General features: G+C 36.0%; 1 protein-coding gene across 3 annotated transcripts in view; it reads right to left on the reverse strand.

The window, feature by feature from the left end:
- The window catches only part of PDE4D (phosphodiesterase 4D), a 389,547-nt gene that overhangs the window by 285,175 nt on the left and 79,263 nt on the right, over window positions 1-25,109 (reverse strand). Inside the window, exon 1 of one of the 3 annotated variants that reach the window (XM_039379745.1) lies at window positions 733-1,874. The exons of the other annotated variants lie outside the window; for them this stretch is intronic. Within the exon in view, the coding sequence (XP_039235679.1) occupies window positions 733-779 (47 nt within the window). The 5' untranslated portion in view covers window positions 780-1,874. Of the gene's footprint in view, window positions 1-732; window positions 1,875-25,109 lie in introns of those variants that run through there. 3 annotated transcript variants of the gene reach the window in all.

Here is a 25,109-nt window from a genome sequence, read left to right on the forward strand (position 1 = left end):
CCTTAGTTAAATTAGTCACTAAGCACTAACCAAGACATTGATTCCCAACATCAGGAGCAAGGCATGACGCAACAACCACTGGTAGCATTTATATGCAAGTTAACTGCACTGTATTGCAAGGAAAGTAGAAAGGTTTTTTTCAGTCAGGAAGAACTATAGACACCAGTGATTCAAAGAGGAACCAGATGTTTTAATGATGATAAAGGGATTTTAATGCTATATGATTGACTTTCAAGCAATCACATTTGACAACCTACCATACAAAGGCATTTATTAAAGATTACTGAATTCCCATATGAATGAGCGTTTTTTCCTGTTTTCAGGTCACTTGAAAGTATATATATAAATAAGTTCCAGGACAAACAAAACAATATCATAGGGGGACAATATCTCTGCTATTTCCTTCGAGTCAGGCTAAGAAATAAATGGGGAAAACTGTTCCTTTGATATAGGAAGAAAACACATCTCCCTGCTCAAAATACTGTTACCATATAAGAAAACATGACCATAACAATACAGTTTTTATAACTTGCCTATTTTGTAAAGGCAAAGGAGTGCCAAACTCATATTACTTCATCACTACTATCTCTGTAAGATTTTAATTTTTCTCATACCTCGATTAGCCCTTTTTGACATTAATTTAGGGAAAAACATAGCAGCTGGTATTTGCCACAGTATTTTGCAAAGAAGCATTTTGCGTCTAACAGTCTATAATGTGTATTGATTACTCACCATATCCATGAATGCCTCCTAAAGGGGAAATTATTCACATGCATCATGTTCACAGATCTTCCAACATTAGCGTTTTCCTTGTCAGCCAGATTTATCTGTTATGGTATTCATAGATGCATGCCAGAACAACTGCATGAGCAGTCAACAGCAGGGATTATTGCAAGAATTACTGTAATCCACAAAAATAAAAATTCACAGGATCCAATGAAAGACTTCTCACAGGGTTTTCTAGGTACACGTCCATCCATTTATGCATCATTTGCTATTTTAAAGAAACATTAAATTAATCAGTATACAGAAACTGTTCTGACAATGCCAACAGTTTGCCTTGATAAAAATCCAAGTGCTTTGACTGTGAATTAAAGCATCTTCATATGCAGCATTTTGGACAGTTGGAAAAGGTTAGTGAAAAGATAGTTTCTTGCCATCTGTGCCAAATCAGTGTTTAGGGGGAGATGTGTAACTTCAGATTGCTTTGCCATGTTCAGAAATGAATATTGCTTTTTCTTCTTTCTTAGACACATATTCATCAGTGATCAATTTAATGCAGTTCTCCGTTCTTACAAGCCCAGGGAACAGGATGATGTTAATAGCCTTGTACAACAACCCCAAACTTCTTTGAATTTAATACTGTGACTTTGTTTCTTTAGCTAAGAAAGAAAGAAGTATGCTTTTTGCACTCCATAGGACAGGACTACAGTTAGATACCAACGAGAGATGTGATCATATTGTGACCAAATTCATTTTTGCTGTCTAACCCCATAATAAGCCTGCGTGCTCCCTTTAAGTAAAATGACTAAGCTATCGACTCTCACTGCAGAATCTAGTTCTGTTTTGGTGTTACACTGTATATAAACCCACGTGCATCAATTTGTAGTCGCAAAACGAAAGCAAAGCTATAAGTCTCGTGTTACCTAAGCATTCTTTCTCTGCTGTCCTTTTTTTTTCCCAATTCAGGTCCTAGACAGTAGTTATCACTCCTTACGGTCTGGTAAGTATCCTCGGAAAGATTCTTAAGCCCAGGCTACAGAGACGGCGTCTATTTTGAAGCAAATTCAGAGTCAACAGGCTCTCTCTTCCTTCTCCCGGACGAGAATTTCCGGCCTCCTCTCGGGCTCCCGGTCTCCCCGCCCAGCAGCAGCAGCGGCAGCCCCGGACAGTGTCGGGCTGCGTGGCACTGGCCCTGCAGTAGACTGGGCTCGGCTGCGGAGAGGGCTCTCTGCCTGGCAGAAGCTGTGCTGGCGTCAAGGGGGCCCTCTAGGTGGGTTCTCCCGGCACCGCGCATTCTGCCCTGCCGCTCCCGCCCGCCCGGGATGGAGAGGAAAGACGGGGCACTGGAGAAAAAGACGCGGGAGAGCCTTACTTAGAACGGCCTGTGCCTCCCGGGGAACAGAAAGCACTGATGATTTTGCATGGAAGTGCAAAAATCTGCAGGAAAAGAGGCGCGCAGAAGCAGAATTCACCTTGTGCGTCTCTACTGAAATGTAAAACAAGCTTTTATACTTCAGTATGTCCAGGTATACATTGTTCACTTGCCGTCGTTTTTAAATGGTTTAGGCTGTACTAAGACTTCTTAAACTTCCAAAGACCCCTTGTCCTTTTGGGCAGGAAATCCTGGATTATGGAAGCCAGCTGCAACTTCTATGACATTAAAACGTGTAATAAGACTTTGTATTTGATTAGGGTGTGGGTGAACTTGGGAGTAACATGATAAACTATTGAATGTCACATTTATATAGATGCTTTTTCCTTAAGCTCAGTTCTGTTGTTCGTCACAACTCTACAATACCCCAAATGAGCCCTAGTAGAGTTGATTCCACTCTCAAAGAAAAATAAAATATTAAAGTGCTTGAATGTCAAGTGTATTGACAGTGAAATGGCATTTATTTCAATCACGTAATAAAAAGGGAGCATTTGTATATTACTGTACTTTGAAGATTTGAAGCACAAAAGTACAACAGATTCCAAAATTTAAAGGAGATCTAGCATCATTTATGTTCTACTAATCTACACAGATGGAGTTTTCTTTTTTTGGCGTTTAAATGCAACCATGATAGAGAGCAGACTCTGAGAGTTACAAATAATGAGAATGAAAACTAGCATTTTTTGCTAAGATTACAAAACAAAATGTATGATCATAATCATGTTCAATGAAAGTATATATTCAGTGTGACTTTTAAAGGGAACAGGTAAGCCGTTATAACTGTTATGCTATGTTCATGCTGTATGTAAAAAGCATGCCCATTCCACCCCTCCCAATTAGTCTAGGAATTTATACCAGAGACATTTGAAAAGCATGCAAACAAAAGTCTGAAAGCTGAAAGATCACGTCATTAATCTGAATATGAGAAACCCCACATCAATTCTAGTTGTCTATTGCTTTCTCTAACCTAGATATGGTTATTATGAAATATTAACTACACCAAATGCTACACAAACCTGCACCATCATTATTATTTCATATTGCACTTATCTCACTGCATACTTGCCCAATCCCTAACGGGGCACTGACATTTTCAACACTAGACTTACGTAATGACTTGTACTATCTTAAGAAAGAACTTCTCGACAATGACCTGTGTCACCTACCACATTTGAAATCTGTGAAAGAATCTATCCTGCGTCTGTGTTACAATCTATTTGGTTTTATTTGGTATTAAGCTCAGCACAAACCGTAGCACCCATTGACTCAGCTAATTTCATTCAGAAGCAGAGTTGCAGAAGGAGTGTGGGCGTGTATGAAGTTACTATACAGTATTACAAACCAGTTAAAGGACTCACCAACAGAGTGGAATGCACAATATATGGGTTTTCCAGAGCAGGATTAACTTAAAGCTAGAGACTTTAACCAGTAAAGAATTTTTGTTACAATTCCAGTAGAGGTTGACTTCTGAAATTCTTCCTGTTCAAGCCAATAATAATTCACTAATCAGTTCACATTAAAAAAAAAAAAAAGGCAACAGATAAAAACTTTTAGTGACATTAACTTTAGTGACATCATGTGTTTGGACTGGATAAGCATTTTGGTATATCATCTACCGTTAAGGTAGACCACGTTCTTTAAAAAATTGGTTCGAGTACAATACCTGTTTGGGGATGGGGGGGGGGGGAGCAATTGAAAGCAGATTTTCATTTGATTCCTTGATTACCAGAACACTGCTCAGACCATTAGAATTTGGGCTACAGGACAGTGCAGTCCATCTTCCCTATTCATGCAGAATCCGGACTAGGCATGAAGAAGCTGGAGGGGGATGACAAAGACATAAAGTCTACAAAAGTGATAATGACTTTTCTGAGATGGAGGAATCCTAGATTCCAGTCCTCTCAACAAGGTTTCCTTGAGTATTTTCCACTAAAATTGATTAGGTAATGGACAAAGTATATTTGTAGCAGGAACTAGATTATCTGGAACTAGATTATCTGGAAGCACTTCTCAATTCCAGATGAGTATTTGCATTGGACTCCTATAGAGTGAGGAACTATCCTCTTTCTCTCTCTTAATAGTCTTGGGAGTCTTGGATTTCTTACTGCTCAATGAAACTTCTAAAGAGGGAGAAGTAAAGACTATGTCCTATAAATCTTGTTTTTAATCAGCCCATTAACATTGCAAAATTGTAAAGACCTTTCCATTCTATTCTTTGGGGGAAGGAGAACCTAAGAGAGTATTGTTTGCATCTGCATTTCCACATAGTCTTTCTCGTACAGCACTCAGCTTTTTAATTATTACTCATATCAGAAAATTCACTTAAGAATTGAATAAGGTCTATGTCTGTTAAACTGATGTCTTCTGGATTATTTTCTTTGCCTCTTCTCATAGATGTAAATGCACTAGCAGACACCAGAGGAAGAGTTTACCTTGTTTCATTTCTGGCCATTGTCCGGTATAGAATGGTTTGGGTTGGAAGGACCTTTAAAAGCCCCCTGCAATGAGTAGGGACATCTTCAACTAGATCAGGTTGTTTAGAGCCCTGTCCAACCTGAGTTTTGTTTCCAGGGATGGGGCATCTACCACATCTCTGGAGAACCTGCTGCAGTGTTTCACATTAATTCTAAAACATGTCTTTCTTATGTATCTTAAATATATTAAGATATATATATATTATATTATAGCAAATATCTTATATTCTGAATCAAATCTCTTTTAGTTTAAAACCAGTACCCCTTGTCCTATCAATGCAGACCCTACTAAATGATGATAGCACTAAGAGCAGTAAGAACTGTTGTTCTACTAGTGTCAGATTTTTAATATGAAACTCAACAAAAACAATGAAAATACATAATAGAAACCATATAGGTTTCTATTCGGAAGCAAACTGCACCAGGGGCATATAGAAATAACATTTGTATGCTAAATTGAGTGCAAGTTTTCTAAAGAGATCAGTTTAACTTACTGCATCTTTTCATTTTTACAAAAATGGGGCAAAAAAAAGTAGTTGAATCAAATATTTTGTTTACAATATAATAACATATAGGGAAAAACATGTATCCAGGAAGGTAAAGCTAACACTTAAAGCAATGATGAAAAGCCAACTCCTAGTATAAGTACACAGAATTTCATCAGTGTTATTGCTAAATAGTAATAATGACCAGTGGTAGATTTTTCAAGACTATGTAAGATGAGCTGGTGACTCATGACCAGTATATTCTGGACTGGTATAAATAAAAAACCTTATCAAACTTGATAATTGTATTAAACGTTTCAAAATGCTCTCTGAGATATGAATGGCTGTGGAGCCTGAAATATGCTATCACTGACAAGGAGTACCCATTGAGATCAACTCTAGTGTATGTAGTATAGGCAAAAAACACATGTTGCCAGCCTAAATTACCTGTGCACACAGGTAATTTCATGCTTCAGGAAGAAGGCTAAAATAAAAATTCTTGTTAATAAATAGGAAATACAGAATTTTTGCATGCATTAAAAAAAAAAAAAAGACTATCCAAACCAGAAGGAAAGAACTGAAAAATGTTAACAGTCACTTACATGTTAATATGGATTCATCTGCAATATTATGGAAATATAATGTATGGATGTGACAATTCTGCATATTTAGAATTAGTTTCTATATTTTGAATATTAGGATGCCGTTATTATTTATAAATTCTCTATGAAAATTATATAGATTAAAAGATCAACATGATTAAAGAAGTGGTAGGAAATGAAATAAATTTCAATTTATGATTTAAATTATGGTTTAGAATACTTAAATTATCTTATTAATATTCTCATAAAAACTTCTTAAAGCTCTAAGTTGTAGACTACCTATCAGAATCGTTAATGAGCAGATTTCTGTTTTATCTAGAGCTGTTTATTCATCAAAAATATTTCTTGTTACTTTTGAGATGGAAACAGACATACTGCAATTGTTTTGCTTTTAAGAAATGAAAATAAATATTTTCTATGTGAGGATTTGTGAAATTTCTTCAGATAAGTTAATGAATTTTGCAATATATTGTTTTCATGTTAAACAGTCTATATCCTCCAATTTTTTATGAAGTTAGGACCTTTGATATAACTGTTCTGAAAAAAAGCCAAAGAAACCCAAGCAAACAAAAAAACCCCACCTGACCCACATTACTATAATTTCTTTTGAATATCAGAATATGAAGTTGGATATTTGAGAGGTAATGTACACTAATGAATGAAAATCTTTTTTATTTACCCTAATTTGCCTTGGGTTTGTTGCTTTTAATTTAATTTATGAGCAAAAAAATTCTGCGTGTTTGTAACTTAGTCACCACTAAATGCATTATGTCAAAACCTTCAGGGCTTGCAAAATCAAATCATTTCAATATTGAGATTATGTCAAAAAAGGGTTAGCAATTATGAAAGTTATATAACTAGTCACTGAACTTGTCTTTCAGTTGTGGTCAGCCTGTGCTCATTGCCATCAATAGACTTTCTATTTTCTTTCATAGTTTCAAAAAGTTTTAGGACGTCAAACACACAAGCCTCACATTCCCTCCTACTGAACTACTGCAAGATCCTGTAACCTGATTCGTCTCTATAGTGATAGTTTCCTAACACTGAGTCATATTACTAGGGCACTTAATGAATAAAAAGAATAAGTAAAATATTGGAACTCTAGTAGTGTTTTACTTAGGAAATAATATTTAACTTCTTATAGTCTTTTTTTGTCTTCTCCTATTACCTCCTTATCTGCTTTTAAAAGTCTCTACTTATATGCATGTTTTCCATTTTAAATAGCATTTCCCAAGTAAGGTTATAAAAAAAATCAGCTATGTGAGTCCACCTACTATTTTTTCTGGAAAATAAGATTGCAGAGAGCAAATTAATTTAGTAAACACATGTGATTTTAACCCATTATCTGTTTGTCTTGATGACCAGTAACTTTAGTCTTCAAAATGTTTTTTGTGTGTTTTGATTTTTGGTTGGGTTTTTTTTGTTTTGGTTTGGTTTTTTTAAAATGAAAAAGGCAGTGGACCTGTGTAGATCGCTTTTGGTCCCTTAAAATACAAGTAACATGTTTCCTATTTTTCTGTTCTTGATTTTATAATCTTATTAACAATCCCTACTAAAAGACTGAGATTTCCGGTACCAGTTCTTCCAAAGTTCTTGAACAAAGATAATCCAGTCCCCTTAACATTAAGAGCATTAATGCGTGAGATTTGCTTCCATATCAATTGTAGCAATTTAGATTTAAATACCTTTGTTCCTATTATCTATCATGCCTGTACTGATGCTTAAAATAGTTCTCCAAATTAACACTTAAGACAGAAATATTCCTCTATTTCTTGTACTTCCAAAACCAGCCCTGTAGCACAAGTCTATGCTGCTGCTCTTTATTTACACTGCTTTTACAGTTTATGCACCTTCTGTTTTCTGTTGGTTCATTGAATAAAGAAATTGAGGAGATTTATCTTGTCAGACTATCTAGTCCTTACCATAGTTTACAGACTTTTTTGCAACACAAGCATGAGTTTAAGTTTCTCATAATACCATAATTCCTGGTACTGATTTTAGGTACCATTCACCCAACACAATTTTTTTGCATCTTTGTAACACCTTCCTTTTCATGTCCAGTATTATTTTCAATTCATCCCCCTACTCCTATCAGTGAGGGGGATCCCATAGAACTGATTTCTGCAAGCTGACACTGTGGTATTTTCTAATTGCCTTTGACATGTGTCTTTAGAACCAGTTCAACAATCCCAGGAGTCTGCAGGACATGTTTGATGCAAAAACAGTACAATTCTGTCCTCCTACTTTTACACACATGTACTTACAAATACTTTATTATTTGGCAAGAGGGGAATTATCACAGGAATTACCTTTTGTACAGAAGTACTTTTTTTTTCCTTTTTATCAGATGTGTACAAAACATGAATGTGTAATTGTATATTCCTGTCTGGTAATTTCTGGCATTAAGTAAGTGACCACTTGTATTCTGACAGAAATACATATATCTATAACTTGTATTAGAGTATAAGAACTAAAACTCATAACTGAAAAGACAGTGCAGCCAGCGTCTGCTTCTTCGGTAAAAAATGTTTAAGAATTACCCTTAAGCTTCTCTGTTGTCTCAGTATATAAGGAAACTATGTAAATTCAATTGCTGAGTGCCCAAGTGAAAGCTAATGCAGGTAATAGTTCTGTTTCCAACCTGCAGATGATAGGGAAAAAAAATAGACTTTTTATAGTATTAAGAGATTCCTGTTGTCCCAGGAATAATATACAGATGTTGCTTTAATATATACTGCTGGATGAAAAATTTGTTATTTGTGCATACATGGCTGGGATGTTGCTATGGATAAGTACTTAGCAGTAGTATAGTATTTTATATTTACATAGAACCAGAGATGCTTAAGGTAACCAAGAAATATAAAAAATACAAGATCTTTATATCGAATGGTTTACAGTCCTAAAATAGGTAGAAAACTGAGGGAAAATATTATTCATTACGTAGACGAGAGGACTAAAACATTCTTAACAGAAGCAGAATAATAAGCTGATTATAAAGTACTTAATGAGATTTATAAGATGAATATGGGCCAATACTCCCTGTGTACAAAGCCATTCTTGGTTTCTTTTTAATTTATTATTTAAAGGAGTACAATAAAGAGCAAGCATGTGACAATCTAAGTAGCAAACCTCTCTGATTTGCAGATTGAAGTACAAATTTGCATGAGATTATAGCAGCTTTTTCTGAAAATTGAAGTCCAAATCTTACTGCATTACATCACTAAAAACTCTGAATAAACCCAATGTCATCCGTGGTGTTAGCCACTAACGGTGTGACTGTGAACAATCTGAGAAATTCTGAGAAGCCTCAACAATTATTCCTCAAATATACATGCAAAAAGTAGAAGTCTTCCCCCACATATACCTCAGCCTTTTAGAAGTATAACACTTAGAAACTGGAGCTTTCAAGAAGCACACAAAACATAAAAATACACCGTCTTTTTCCTATATATTTCCAATGTTTTTGAAGAAAAACTCCTAAACTGAGTATCTCTGACACAGGCAACATCTTCAGTTGCTTTAGACAGCCCTACTACAGATTGGTCTCTTTTCAGGCTACTGAAATATTCTTCAGAGAAATCCCTGCATTTGGCAAATTATTTGAACCAGATGAGATGGCAAGATGCAGTGGAACTCGTACACTTTAATTTAGACATATATTTGATGTCTTTGATCGAGCAGTTGCATCTAGGCCTCCATTATCCCTGGAGACTGATAGCAAGGTGTTGCACTGTATCCTATACTTACATGCTAAATTTTTGATCTAGTTAGGGAAAGTGAAAACTTATTTACTCTCTAGCTCTGTTAAAATATTATTGCAAACATAAGTTACCTCCATGACATTAAAACTGAGTAAATTAGATTTTCTTCTGGTATTTGATGACTCTAAACAGGAACCTATCACTGGTACAAAGGCAGACATCTACAGGCCTGGTGAAGTCAAGCCCTCCAGTTACTAGCTATTAACACTTGGGAAATTTGGAAAGCTGTCATGACATAAATTGGTTTTATGTTGTTCTACCAGCATAACTGGTGAGAAATATGGAAACTTTTTAGCACCATGGAAAGCCAAGGTAGCACCGTTTGAACTATATGCTATGCTTGGGCCATTGTAACCACATTGATTTTACTATTTATCCAAAACTATATATATTAAACCAGACAATGTCTCAGTAATAACTGTCAAGTAAAATGAGTCTTAAGCTGGCAAGAGGAGGTTTAGGTTAGACATTAGGAAGACATTCTTTACAGAGGGACTAATTGGGCTTTGGAATGGGCTGCCCAGGGAGGTGATGGAGTCACCATACCTGGAGAGACTGGATGTGGCACTTAGTGCCATGGTCTGTTTGACAAGGTGATGCTAGGTCAAAGATTGGACTCGACCTCAGAGGTCTTTTCCAATGTAGTTGATTCTGTGATTCTATGAAACACTAGTCTGTGCCCAAGGTATTTATTGTGTGGATTAGGAGATAACTTGTGTAAATGAAATTTAGAATGTTAAGTACAAGCCAGAAGTATGATATATGTGACTTAGAACTTCCTATTGCAATACTAAGCTAAAATTGAAAAAAATGACTGAATGAGTGCTTCAAAAAATACTGCTTTAAGTTGTCAACTAAATAAACTTGTTATCAAAATGGAATATGTCATTACAAGTGAAACCTGATGCCAGCATCTGACTATCTTATATCTTCTTACGTTTTTTCAGGTACTAATTTTAAACATGTTGCAATACTGGACTAAATAGAAAAATGTTGCTGTACTATTTTCTGTTATTTATTTTTATAATTCACTGTCACTTCATCCAGAAGACTCCCATTCTCTATAAAATATTCCGTGGAGGAAAGAATGCATGAATTTCATATCCTTCATTTGACAGGGGTCAAACAGAAATCTTTTATATTTTATAGATTATTGTTATGGAAAACACAAGTTTACAAGTTTACAAGTTATAAGAAACCTCAGAAAATTTCTAACTTTCTGAAGTGATGTTGAGTTGTAAAAATATTTGGAAAAACAGTTTAAGTCAATGTTTAAACTCTAAAAGTAAAACTTAATCTAACTGACAAATTTACGTTTGGGGGTTTATTTCTGTTGTTTGATCACTTTAAAGGGTATGATGCAACACACTCCTTTTTAGAAATGAATATGAGTTTTGGTTTTTCAAAATAAAAATTGAAGGGCAAACCAATGTTTTTCAAAATTAAGAGTATAACAGAATTGCCTAAATTAAAATTCGAACATCTGAAATTGCCCTCTAGAAGGCTGAACATAGAGCAGCTCCACTGAATGAATAGGAATTTGGAAAGCTCAGTACTTGAAAAATCAGGCTCATTCACTATGCTCGTAACACTGAAACCCAGATTTTATTTTTTTATTTTTTTTAAATTGGGACATTCCAAATTAAATTAGTGCAGAAATCATACCCAACATAAGCCAGTTGCTATTTCAAGAATTATGTAGCTGTTGTAGATTGCATCTGGGCAAAAACCATGACATCTGTATGGAAGAGAACACTAACTAAATCCAAGATCACCTGGTCCTCCTCCCAGTCTAGTCCTTAGAAAGCAGTAGTCAGAAATGAATATGAAACTCCCAGTTCCATTATTTGAGGAGTAAGTACCCATTTTTGTTTATTCTTTAGAAAGCTCATAACTGAATCTATTTTTTTATTATTTCTTATACAGAATAAATATTTGAAGGCTTCTGAAAACCTGAAAACATCTGTAGGTACATGATCAATTAAGTTCACAGGAAATTTTCAAACATATTTTGCAATTTTGTAGCAATAACTATTTGCAGTAAGTAGTCAGTCATGCAGTTATAGCATAAACGTATAGCATAAAATGCACATTTATCACAGCTGTCAAGAAGTAAAGTTATGTTTATTAGTTGAAGCAAAAAAGTTCTAAACTGAGAGCTGGTACACTGTAATAGACCCAAATGGAATTTTTGATGTTAAATCAAGTGGCATGTAGGTTTTCTATAGTTAATCCAGGATGTTTACAATTTAAGTTGCAGCCACTGGTGCAACTCATCTTGACACAAAAGCATGTTTCAGACAACTTTACAAAAATGTATTAAAAGGTAACAGACAGAAATTGAAGTTCATTGAAGCATCATTTCATAATGTTTCCACTGGTTGAAATATTCTTACACATTCTATTCTGGGATGTTTCATAGGCAAGAGTATATAAATGTCTTCTACAGATAAAGAATTAATATACTATATAACAAAGCATTATTAAGGTTTTTATAAAATGTTAAGCATAAGCTCTGCAAAAAAAGATGACAGAAAGTTTCAATATAAAGTTTTTAACTTTAGTATTGTGCAATACCTGATCTGTGCCACACAAAGAAATCCCTCCCAGAGAAAGTATTTTTGGTCTTAGTTAGATCTACCTTACATAATTTTTCAAAGATTAATTTTTTTTAAAAAGTGTTCTAAGTATGTAAACATAGCCATGACTGCCAAATATAATTAATCTAGTTAATATAATACACAAACAATGCATGTAGTACTGCTCAATGAGTTTGAGAGCCAGTTGCCATTAGCCAGTAGAGTGCTATTTTTAGACCATGGCATGCCTTCTGGAAGGCATTTCATGACCCTTCATGAATTTTCTAATGATTCTATATTTAATGTGAAAAGCTGGACAAATATCTTTGAATATGATAGGAATCAGTGCTTAAAAAATATCTCACTAATAACTAAAGCCTTAATATACAAGCATCAGTATTTTCATGTGAAAAAAATTATCATTGAAAATATTTTTAAACTGTCAGCTCTGAATGCATTTCTTAACAGAGCTGAAGACTGAGCAGAATAGCAATTCTTTATTTTCAAAAAGTAGTCAAGGAACTGGGATCTCACGTGTATGCAAGGAAGATCCTATAACAGGTAGTGGTTTGTTTTACCCATGCAGTTAATACTACACACCTCAAATTAATTTCAGGTTGAAGACTCATTTGATAAATATATTTGAGTTTGGACAGGGAAGTTTTATGGAAGCAGGCTTCTTCATCTGCTCTAAATTTATTATGATGTTTGAAACATGTCATACTATTATATTGACCCAGATGAAGTAGATAGACCCTCTTTTTATATTAGTGAAAAGACAGCTGCTGTAAGATACAGTATGCCTTCAACACTGATATTTTAACTATGAAGTTAGTGGCAGTATTGAAATCAAATGGTATTCAACCACATCTAAAATAATAATCATGCAAATATTCATGATAAAATATATCAATACATAGGATTTTTAAAAAGTGTAAAAATGTAAACAAACCGCATAACGTTTGAGGCATGTTTTTAAGCAAGGCTTAAGAATATGCTCTTGTTCATGTGCATCTTAGCTGAATCTACAGCTCAGTCAGGTGATGGAGACTCTATTTTTACATTCGTTTTTCTAGGAAAGATACGTTTTCCATAGAATTCTGTAATTTTTTTTCATTGTTCATGAAAAGTCTTTTTTTCATAAAATCCAGTTTAACTCATGCATGAATGCAAGAACAATATAATTACAGATTTTGAGGACAAAATTATTTGCTTTTCATATAAGAACAACATTTCCTCCTCCCTCCAGCACTAAATCTCTATATCTTTACTTATAAACTCTCAAAAAGTTCCAGAAAATAGACTCTATCTTTTTGAGTTTTAATTGCAGTCATATGATAATTGTTTTGCAAATAAGCAACGTTCCTGTAGAAATCTCATGGCAAGATCTGGAGGACATAGATTAAGCATTTTGTACTTAGTTTGAAGTACACAGTCTATCTGTATATGTTCACTAAAAACTGTATAACTTTCAGGTCTGTAGGCAATTTATAGGCACAAAAATAGGCAGAAATTGCTGAAAATACTACAGTACAATCATGTTCAAAACTATGCCTGGAGCATCTGATAAACAGCTCACAATCATATTGAAAATAAAACTTTTAAATAATGACAAATTGATATGAAAAGAATGAAAAGCAATGATCTGAAACATTCAGTGTTTACAAAAAATTATTAATACACAGACTCTAAAAGTAGAAGCCCTCATCCATTCTATGGAAAGGTTCTGGGACAGTTGAACAAAGCATGTCAGTATGCACTGTAATGGTATGCTGCATCTTGTGGCGTATTTTTAAAAATGGAAAATATAAATTGGCTGTCTTTCTTTTGAAGAAAAATAAATTCTTAGGAAGATCAGTCAGTTCTGGTTTGTTGTTGGGTTTTGTTGTTTTGTCTAGGTTTTGTGTGTGTGTGTGGTTTGTTTGGTCAGTTTGTTTTTAATGTAGAGAGACAAGCAATGCTTCACTGATCAACATTTGCACTGAGCTGAAGGTCAGGCTGCCAGCATTTCTGCAAGCCCATATATCTGAATTAATAATTGCCTTGCAGATACTGGTGAACTGCAAAATCATTGCAATGCCATTTAGAGTAATGGAGGCATATAACAGCCCAGGTTGGAATGGACCTCAGAAGATCACCTTGTCCAACCTTTCATAGGAAAGAGAGCTTATATTGGGTACAAAAATAAAAAGAAAACAAGTAATTATTACCAAAAAAAAATGGAGGAGTTGGGAAAAAAAAAGAATCTTATGTTGTCATTACTGTTGTCTCCTGGAATTGTCAGCTGGATATATAGAGTAGTAGGGTTCTTAGGTTTTAAAACTGGGAGAGATGACAATATGCACCAGTTGTGGTTTTTTTTTTTTTAAGAAAAAAAGCAAATGTCAACAAAGTCTAGCTCAGGAATTTTTTCACCATTCACAGTAAAATGTAATTTAAACTTTTCAGTTGCTTGCTTACTTTTTTTTGTTGTTGTTTTGGAGGGTCGTTTTGTTTTGTGGTTTTTTTTAAGCTAGTCTAAAGTCTTAAAATGTTGGACAGCTTGTTTCACATTTAAGTGATTCATTTTAAATATCTTTATATATCTTCCTAACTTTATAAATATTGATAGAAGATTGTCACAGTTTTCTCTGCCAGGTTAGAAAGCATATAAATATTAAATATTTTAGTGCTGCTTAGTCTCATGTAGTTTTCCCATTACATGGAAATATCCACGTAATTAATATCCAATAATTATTTTAATAATTATCCAATGGTATTCTTCATGGGCAGGGTTTGATTTTGTCCCCCAGTGTCTGCTCAAAGCTTTGGTGCAGGTCCTTTGTAGTGTCTTCTGTTCCCTCTAGGAAATACATTTAATCCTGAGCTACAACAACAAGAAAATCTTTGTTTTGTTTGTATTTTTCTGTTTTTTACCTGAAGAAATTTCATCTCCTTTAAAGTTCACACTTATTTTTACTAATCAAGATACATTATACCTACATATATTCTAAGTAATTGCATAGTTCAGTAGACATTTATTTTTCATACTATTTTATGATGTGAAGATATTAAATGCCACCTCTTGTATCTAAATAAACAAACAGTTTATTCATTTAAGTATACTACTTGAATAAACTAGTAGATTTAATGAAGCTGGACAGTAAGTTGCAAAATCAAGAATATATTTCCCTATTATAAAAATAATTATAAAATATTATTAGATTAAAATGTATTATTATGTATTATGTGTAATTCTATATAAGGCATATATCTCCTTTTTAAAACGGTGATGACTATGTCAGAGTTCTTAGGTACAGTATAACTTCCGGTCACTTATTAACTTCTTCCTTAACATAATACTTTTTCAGAGTAGTGTTAATAAACACTAATCAGCACCAATAACATTTACTACTTTGATAAAATATTTCTTTACCAATTTGTTAAGATAACACATATTCCATGATAGCTTACAGACCCAAAAACATCTTTCGCAGATGAACGCATGTGGAAAAATCTTCCTTTAAGTAGCTATGATATATCTGTTTTTAACAGTAATTTTTCAAAATAGTAGTCCAAGAGATTTAATTTTCAATTTACCATCATTTTTAGAAGTGACACTAAAACCCCTTATGGAAAATTTAAGGCTCATGTCAAGATTCAATAAGTGTTTGTATTCTTTGCATAACATTTTACTCAGTCCTTTCAGGAAAAACTTCCTCTTCATAGTCAAAATACAAATTTTAATTAATTATTTTCTCTTTTGTTTCAGTTTCACAGTTATCAGTTTCAAAATTCTACTGTATTCAAACAAGTTAAAGGGACATTCCCAGCATTGAGACTTACTGCAGAGTCATTATATTATCATTTTCAGCAGCACTCTTTTAAGCTTTTGAACTAGTGACTCAGAAAAATCCTGTATCATTAAAAATCTACCAAGCAGTCCTGCTTAGTTAAGACTTTACTCAACATTTTACTAAAATTCCTAAAATGCATCCTTAAACATGTTGAAAACAGTAATTCAGTATTAGTAATACTAACACATAAAATGATAAATTACTAATTTGTTCTTGAGATTTAATATGTCAGGCTAAGCATTCTGTAAACTTTAAAAAAGAACCAGTCAAATATCAGTGATCTAATTTATCAACAGATGTATAGCATCACCTCTGATTCCAAGAAACTTTGACCACTCTCTACCTGCATAAATGTAATTGTTTTCAATGTTCATGTTTTGTTCTCCTTAGCCTTTCATCATTTGTTGCTGTTTAACTAGAATTGCAGCATCTTCAACAGGAAAGATAAACTGAAGAGGCAATTAAGAACAGATACTTATAAAGTTTTTGCTTCAGCTTTTTCCAATTCAGCAGGAAATGGAATAGCAATGAAACTACTATTTCTACATGTTATGGGGTGTCGGGTTTTTCTTGTCTTTTTTTCGTTTGGGGTTGTTTGGGGTCTTTTTACTATAATCTGCAATACTGTTTCTTGCAACTTTGGAAGATTTTTTTGGCATTGTATCAGTCTACCAGGATGTCAATGTCATGTTGCCAAAGTTTGAACACAACTACTAGTCTTACATTTGTTTTATGCAGTGGGATTATATAAAAGTGATTTTTTGTACATTGTTTCCTAAATAAACTTGTGTTGGTTCTAAACCTGGGGATGAGACAGACTTACTTGAAATGCCTGGTAGCAATAGTAATACTGTTTTCTGAAGCAAAGGCCCCGAGACAACATTTTTTTAATCCAAAACTATACCTAGGGAATGTGTTGTAAAAATTCTGTGAATAAATGTGTCTCTCTGAGATCTTTTACAGTGCAAAGAAGGAGGGAGTAACATGAGCCTGAAATAGTTGATTTATTGGACTATTTGAAAGACTCTCAATTTATGTCCTAAGATATATAGCTTCCAACAGTGCTAATTTATACTGGGATGGCTCTGTAGTGCTAAGTATATTTAGTAAATATTTCAGATGCTGTGGGCCAAAAATTTGTTTCTATTTACAGTTACAGATTTCACCACATTTTACTCATTTTGATGACAATCATATTTTTCATAAACTGATATTCCAGATGTAAAATTTCATGTTTCCAAAGTACTTTTTTGATGATCAGGTGACAGAGGGAATACTGATATAAATCATATATTATTTGAAATATTGTATTTTAATCCTTTTGGTTCAAGAATTCTGTGTCTCTTATGTCTGTGGGCTATTGCTCACCTTTGTTTGCTATCATAATAGAAGTAACAGTCACAAAATACGTTAACTTCTGTAATGTCATCGTTGATACTGTCCATAAATAAATTTAATACTGGATTTAAAAAGAAAGGGGTAAGTTTTCTTTCCTGTTTGCAAAGAACTGAGTACATTTTTTGCTGTTATTCAAGGTAAAGAAATATTACATGTTCTTAAACTTTTGGGGCAAGTAGAGAGTAAAATAGACTTATTAATGAGAAAGTTGGGAGTTAAATTTGAATTGTTAAGACATTGGTAGGGAAGCTAGGCAAAATGGAAAAAAACCAACTATTAAGAGAATTAAATATAAAACAAAAGGATTTTGACCACAGCTTTTTAAAGTACTAGCTTAACAAAAACTCAAGAGAAACTTGCCCCAAGTGCATTGCATAAATTCATTATTAGTTTAGTGTTTTAGATTAAGTGGTCTTCCTTCCATTAGTGTCTGTAATGTTTTTCTGTCTTTATCCTCTGCTGCTTTTGCTATAAAATTATTTTAGCTGGTGCCATTCTTCAGTGAACCTGCTCTCCTGCATGCCAGCAAAACAGGTTCCAAGGAAAAACTAATTAAGACTAAATAATTAAAAGCTGCATCATTATACATGTATACAGGGAGCAAGAATGAAAGCCACCTGTCCAGGCACAAAGCTGTCTTTTTTTGATTTTCCTATATCCCGATCGCTAATTAGTACATTTATGCTGCATCTTCCTTTCATGGAAGAGTGAAATAGTAGAAATGTTTTTAAATTTATATACAACTGGATGTGGTTATAGTGTACAATCATCAAGATAGTGTATTGGAAGCCTTGCAGAAGACGTATTTTAGGTGTCAGGGATCCTTACAAACCGTATTGGGCCTCGTACTTAGGGCTTGAGAAACCCCTGTGTGACTCCTACCACCTGTAACTGTGTATCTTTGGGAAGTGTCCTCTGTGTGCAGATCAAGGGGTGGAATGTATTCATGCTGACTGAGGGGATGCTGCATTTTTAGTAGAAGGAGATCCCACACAGCAGTTACCTGAGCAGGTGCCAACCAGGGCTGTGCTGCAAAAACCCTATGGCCGGGGATATCCTCAGACAGCAAAATGGCAACAGGGGAGCCTGCAGTAGCTCCCTCTTGGTGCCAGGACTATACCACCTGCATGGCACTGCCATGAGAATGTCCTTTGGGAACAGACTCGTTTTCTTGTAAAGAAATTATATGATAGCTCAAGAACCAGAAGGGAGAGTTTCTCTCCATGGGCAGGATGTGTTCTGCTCTACATAGTTTGCTGTGGGAAAATCCACTGAGGCTCCATCTGATGCTGCAGGAATGTAGAGTGACCAGCATCTGAAGGGATGTAAGATTTACTTGCTAGCTATATTCCTCTTCTTCTTCTGTCTTACTAAATATCATATAATTAAAAACATTTGTTAGCATAATTATTATATTAAACACTAGTTGTCATGCTTTTTCTGAAAATCTGAACCGTCTTTCTGTCCCCTCACTACCCACACTGGCACAGAAGAGAGGGAGACTATTTAGGACCTTAAACCTTGCAGAGTGGCATGACAGAGTGGACATCTCTTTCCTAGGATACGCAGGGTAGCAACGGAACAGGAGCTGGGTGGTCCTACCTTTTACAGAGCCTGTGAAACTGATAAGCAGTGTCTTTAGTCTGAAGTAGGAGTACTGCAACACCCTTGAGTCTGGGTCCCCAGAGAAGCTGACAAAGGAGGGCAGCTGCCACCAATGTCTCTGTACTCACACCATACATACGAGGAAATATTGAGAGCATGCTCCTTTGACATATGTGGACCCTGTGCCATGCAGAAGTGGCATCCTTCTGCTGGAAACAAATGGCCTCTACTGTGGCCATCCTCTGGAGCTGAGGGCTAGGTGTGAACACAGCTTAGGAAGTGTAAAATCATAATATTCCTGGTGAAAACCGTCTGCTAAACCTTGGTCAGACTGTGAGTTAGTGCTATATGTGTTGTGACAACTCGCCCATCAGCTTCCAGATATGCCCACAAAATCTGCTGCTGTTGCCTTGTTGATGGGGCAAACCTTGGTTTTTAGAAAGTTTGCATGTTTAGTTGTTTTGGTAGGCTGCTAAGCCTTTCTGAGGAATGTGGTCAGCAGAAGGAAAATGGTGTGTTAAGCAGTATAATTACTGTTAAATTTAGCAGAATTCACCAGAAAGAGGAACTTCTCTATCCAGAGAGCTTTCACACTGCCTAATTTTAAGAAATCTTGGGGGGTTTTTTTGCAAATATTGGAGGTATCGGAAACTTATTTTTTTTGTAACTCTTTACATAACACTACGGCTAATTCAGAAGAAAACAACAATAACAAAACCCATAGGGTTTATAGAAATTCTCCTATAGAAAATGCAAAGAGCTTTCAACTGCAGAGCGGAAGGAAACAGCAGAACACCAGTTGCAGTTTTTTGGTCATTTTAATGCCTATGGAGTTCTGATTTTGTCAAATCTACATCCTTGAAATTATAATCCAGCCTAAGGTGGTGAGAGCAGAAGAGAGGGGGCAAGGACAAAGCGTGTTAAGCATTAAAGAATATAAAAGAGGATATTTTGCTTTGACCTCATTCTCTACAAAATGAAAATTGGACCTGCTGCCCTTCAGATGGTGAAATGCTGAACAGACTAAGGAGGTGCTAAAGCAGTCTGCGGGCTTAGGTTGTCATTCCGGGAAACCCTAGCTGTTCACTGTCAGCTGTGTTGTAGGAAATGCATGTTAAAACCTCAATGCTGGCACATGCAGAGCAAGAACTTGTACCTGGTCTTCCTAGATAACAATTAAATATCTTTTTAGTCACTTCCACGTTGGAAAAGTGTGAGGGACTAGCTGACCACTGTCATTTGATTTTATGTTTATAAATTTACAAAGTTGAGGTTTGTTCCAGAAATACAAAGGAAACATTAAAATCTGTTCTCTCCCCAAAAGGCAATTCTTATATTCCAGCCAGATCTGGGTGTTCAGGGCCCTTCTTTTGCCCAGTGATAGCACGGTTATTGTCTTTTGTATCTTCCTTAGACTCCACAGAGATGCATATATTTCTCATTTTCTTTTTTCTCTTTTCTAGACAAACTTGTAATTCTCTCCTCATTGCTGAGTATATCAGATATCATTACTAGGCATGCACGGTACTTGCAATACTATAACATACTGTTTGCAAGACAGTACAATATTAAATATGCTCATCAACAGTTCTCTGTGTACAATACTGTATTTTATACAAAGTCTTTTGGAAAATAATGTTGACTGGTATAATAACAGTTTCTTTAGGAAGACATCTATATAGTCATGTGTATATGTCTATATACATCTTCATTTGGTCAATCTATGACTAAAACTGTTCAGAAAAATTGGAAAAATATGTTTCAGTATCTACAGTATCTTAAAATAACAAGAACAGTTAGAACAATATTTTACTCTAGGGAATCACATTTTGTTAAGCTTCTGATAACCATCCTCTTTGACATCAAATTATATGGAAAGAAAGTAGTAGCAATGTTCATGAAGGCTTTGACGGAATGAGTTACATTTATTAAGGTCCTTCTACAGAAAAACAAAGAAACCATCATTATACTACAAAAAGAGTAATCCATAAAACTCCTATATGGCCTTTTCAGTTGTATACTGTTCATTAATGTACTGTCATTATCTCTTTCCTGGTAAAATTTTGATAACTTCCTGATAATCATAACCTAGAGTAGAAAGCTCCAATATTAACACCCTATTAATCACTCATTTCTAAAACAAATGATCAGATACCAGTCCAGTACAGAAACCTACAATAGTGGTTGCAATTAATTGAATGGCCATACGCTTTATCATTTTTTGCTTAAATTTCTCTCATTCTTAGCCTTTCCAGTAAGTTCCTAAGAAATTAAATATCAAAAAGAAGGTATCCTAAGAGAATAAAATGACTGATTTATTTTGTCCTTCAGGAAAAACTTTCAACTTAGCTTCAGAGTTTGTTTTCAGAATGTTTGATATTGCATAACGCTAAAATGGAAATATAAAATGAGGTAAATCTGACAAAGTCTAGTGGCAAATTTGATAGCATGTTTTTGTAGTCACATGCAAAATTCATCTATGTGCTAGTCTCTCAAAGAGACAGTATGCCAAGTTGTTCAAAATATCACTAGGACAAAAAGACATTTCAGAATAAACTAAGAACGTGATTTGAAAGCACAGGATTGACAGAATTCCCATCTCAGTCCTAGTTTAGTGAATTGCCATTGCTAACATCCTAAATTCACTCACTGTTTCTGAAAGAAAGCAAATTTTGGTTTTAAAATTGTTTTTAGAACCAAAACATCTGCTTGAGCTTTTTTAGAAATTGGGAAACCTTAGGTCTTTCTCTGATGCCTCACTCCATGGTCCAAATCAGACATGAGAAATTTAATTTTTTATAAATGTCTTAATAATAAAGTGATCTCTTGACTTATTACATTATTTTGTCTGTCACCTCCTCCTATTCCTTACTTCCTGACTCCAGATTAGGAGGCAACTAGTACCTCTCTTCCTCCCCCACGCCACTCTTGTACTATCACATTTATCTGAAGACCTCCACTCAACACCTGCACCAGCACTGTTGAAGCTCCACAAATTTTTCACCTTCTCAGTCTGTAAACATTTTAGTGTTTTTGGAAGAGGTGGGCTGGGTTCAGCGTCATTCCTGTAGAAATTCTTTTGCTGTCCCTGATAATGTCTACTGCTTCCTTATTTCAGTAGGGTGAGCTCTCAGCATCACATCTGCTTCAGCATGGTCCCCAAACTGAAAAATCCAAGAGATCTTTGATGTTAGTACATCTCACCAGTGAACTGTATATCACTGCTTGTCAACTTACTTGAGGGAGCTGACTGATGAATCCAGTACTGAATTACTGAAAATCATAGAATCACAGAATCATTTAGGTTGGAAAAGACTCTTAAGATCAAGTCCGATGGTTAACCCAGCATTGCCAAATCCACCACTAAGTCATGTTCCCAGGTGACACATCCACACGTTTTTGAGCTCTTACAGGGACAGTGATTCCATTGCTTCCATGGACTTACAGGTCTGCATTTCAGTGAAGAATTTCTTCCTAATATCCAGTCTAAGCCTTCTCTGGCACAACTTGAAGCCATTTGCTGTCATCCCCTCTCTTGTCACCTTGGAGAAGAGACCAACCCTCACCTCCCTCCAAACTCTTTTCAGGTAGTTGTAGAGAGGAGTAAGGTCTCCCACGAGCCTCCTTTTCTCCAGGCCTAACAACCCCAGCTCCCTCAGATGCTCCTCGTAAGACTTGTGCTCCAGATCCTTCCCCAGCTCCGTTACCCTTCTCTGAACACGCTCCAGTACCTCAATGTCTTTCGTGAAGTGAGAGGCCCAAAACTGAACACAGGACATCCAAGTCAGGATGCCATTGGCCTTCTTGGCCACGTGGGCACACTGCTGGATCATGTTCAGACACTGTCGATCAGCACCCGTAGGTCCCCTTCCACATTTTTCCAGCCACTATGTTCCAAGCCTGTGCAGTGGTTTGATCCCGGTTGGATGCCAGGTACCCACCTATCACTCCCCTCCACAACTGGACAGGGGAGAAAAATAATGAAAGACTTATGAGATAAGGACAGGGAGACCTCACTCACCAATTGCCATCATGGGCAAAACAGCCTCAACTTGGGGATATTAATTGAATTTATTACCAGTCAAAATCAGAGCAGGATAATGAGAAGTAAAATAAATCTTAAAAACACCTTTGCCTAACCCCTCCCTCCTTCCTGGGTTCTGCCTCCTCTCTCCCCCAGCAACGCAGGGAGACGTGGAATGGGGATTACAGTCAGTCCATCACAGGTTGTTTCTGCAGCTGCTCAGGGAGTCCTTCCCCTGCTCCAATGTGATTTCACTCCCAAAGAGACAGTTCTCCATGAACTTCTCCAGTTTAAGTCCTTCACATGGGTTAAAGTGTGTGTCTCCTCCACAGACTGCAGGTGGATCTCTGTTCTACTGTGAACCTCCATGGGCTGCAGTGGTACAGCCTGACACACCATGGTCTTCCCCATAAGCTGCCAGAGAATCTCAGCTCTGGAGCACCTCCTTCCCCTCCTTCTTCATTGACCTTGGTGTCTGCATAGTTGTTTGTCTCACATATTCTTACCTCTCTTCTCTGAGCACTATTACATCTGCGCAATAACTTTTTTCTTCTTAAATATGTTATCATAGAGGCATTACCACCATCTCTGATTGGCTCAGCCTTGGCCTGTGTTGGGTCTATCTTGGAGCCAGCTGGCTTTGGCTCTTTCAGATATGGGGGATATGTTTCTTGCAGCTTCTCACAGAAGCCATCCCTGTAGCCCCCCTCACCACTACAGAAACCTGGCCATGCAAACCCAATACAGCCTGTAGCACTGCACAGGATTGTTGTGACCAAAGTGCAGGACCTGGCATTTAGCCTTGTTGAACTTCATACCATTGTCCTCATCCCACCCATCCAGACTGTCCAGGTCCCTTTGCAGAGCCTTCCAGCTCTCCAGAAGATCAGCTCTCCTGCCCAACCTGATTTTTCCTGCAAACTGAGTTTGCAGTTGATCCCCTTGTCCAGATCATTCATTAAGATATTAGACAGACCTGGCCCAGACACTGAACCTTTGGGAACACTGCTGGTGACCAGCTGCCAGATGGATGTAACTTAATTCACCACTACTCTCTGGGCCCAGCCATCCAAACAGTTTTTATCCAGTGAACAGTGCACCCACCCAAGCCATGAGCAGCCAGTTTCTCCAGAATAATGTTGTAGGAGATAGTGTCAAAGGCTTTACTGAAGTTCAGGCAGAAAACATCCAAACTCATTCCCTCATCTACTAAGTGTGTCACCCTGTCATGGAAGGAGGTATGCTGGTCAAGCAGGAGACCTGTGTTTCACAAACCCCTACTGGCTGGGCCTGATCCCATGGTTGTCCAATACATATGATGGGATGGCACTTGAGATGAGCTCCTCTATGACTTTCCCTAGCACTGAGGTCAGAGATGCACAGACGTGTGCAAAAGTCAGGATCCTCTCTCTGTATCCCATTAATTTCCAAAACACAGAACTTTCATTCTCTCCAAACACTTACATGTTTGATTGTTGTTATACAAACAGGGCACTCAAGATCATAGCACTGTTGATTTCGTAAGAGAATTATATGAGGGTTTGTCTTTTAAGGTACATGCAGGCTTGAGGAGATACCAGCACTAGAGGTGATCACTTTTTTTTTCTGTGAAAGGTAACTAAATGCCTGTCTTATAAAAATATAGACAAACAGCCTAATTTTATTTTGAATAAATATAGATACTATGAACAAACAAGGATGTTTCAACTCCAACCACTCAAATCTAATTATTTTAAAAGATAAATTGCTTCCAACTTCTCATTCTAACAAGGAAGAAAATTGCTATGTTAAAAAGGTTCCTACTGATAATCCATTTTCATGCTTATAATCCGTAAGAATTTAACTTCATTTTTGTTTGTACAGTGCCATGGGCTTTCACAGCTTCAAGCACTATAGCTTATAATTAGGTAAGCTATGTCAGATATATGACAAACCTCCAAGGCCATCCTGAGTATAATAAGAACTATGCTGGTATGTTATTCATTAATATGACAACAAAGTGGTAGTTTTTATTTTTGAGCCTGCAGGGTTCCAGATTTCCTACTTATAGCAAGCACTATAACGAGGTAGGATACGTGCTGGAATGGAATTCAGTTCAAGACACCAGCAAGTGAAGGTTTTATCAAGGACACTAAAAAGGACCATCTCAAAAACCAAGGCAGCAATTTAAGAAAAGAAAATAAGAGCCAT

The sequence above is a fragment of the Pipra filicauda genome, unplaced genomic scaffold (assembly GCF_003945595.2).
Source record: "Pipra filicauda isolate LSUMZ 115617 unplaced genomic scaffold, ASM394559v2 scaffold174_size2080704_pilon, whole genome shotgun sequence".
Classification (NCBI taxonomy): Eukaryota; Metazoa; Chordata; class Aves; order Passeriformes; family Pipridae; genus Pipra; species Pipra filicauda.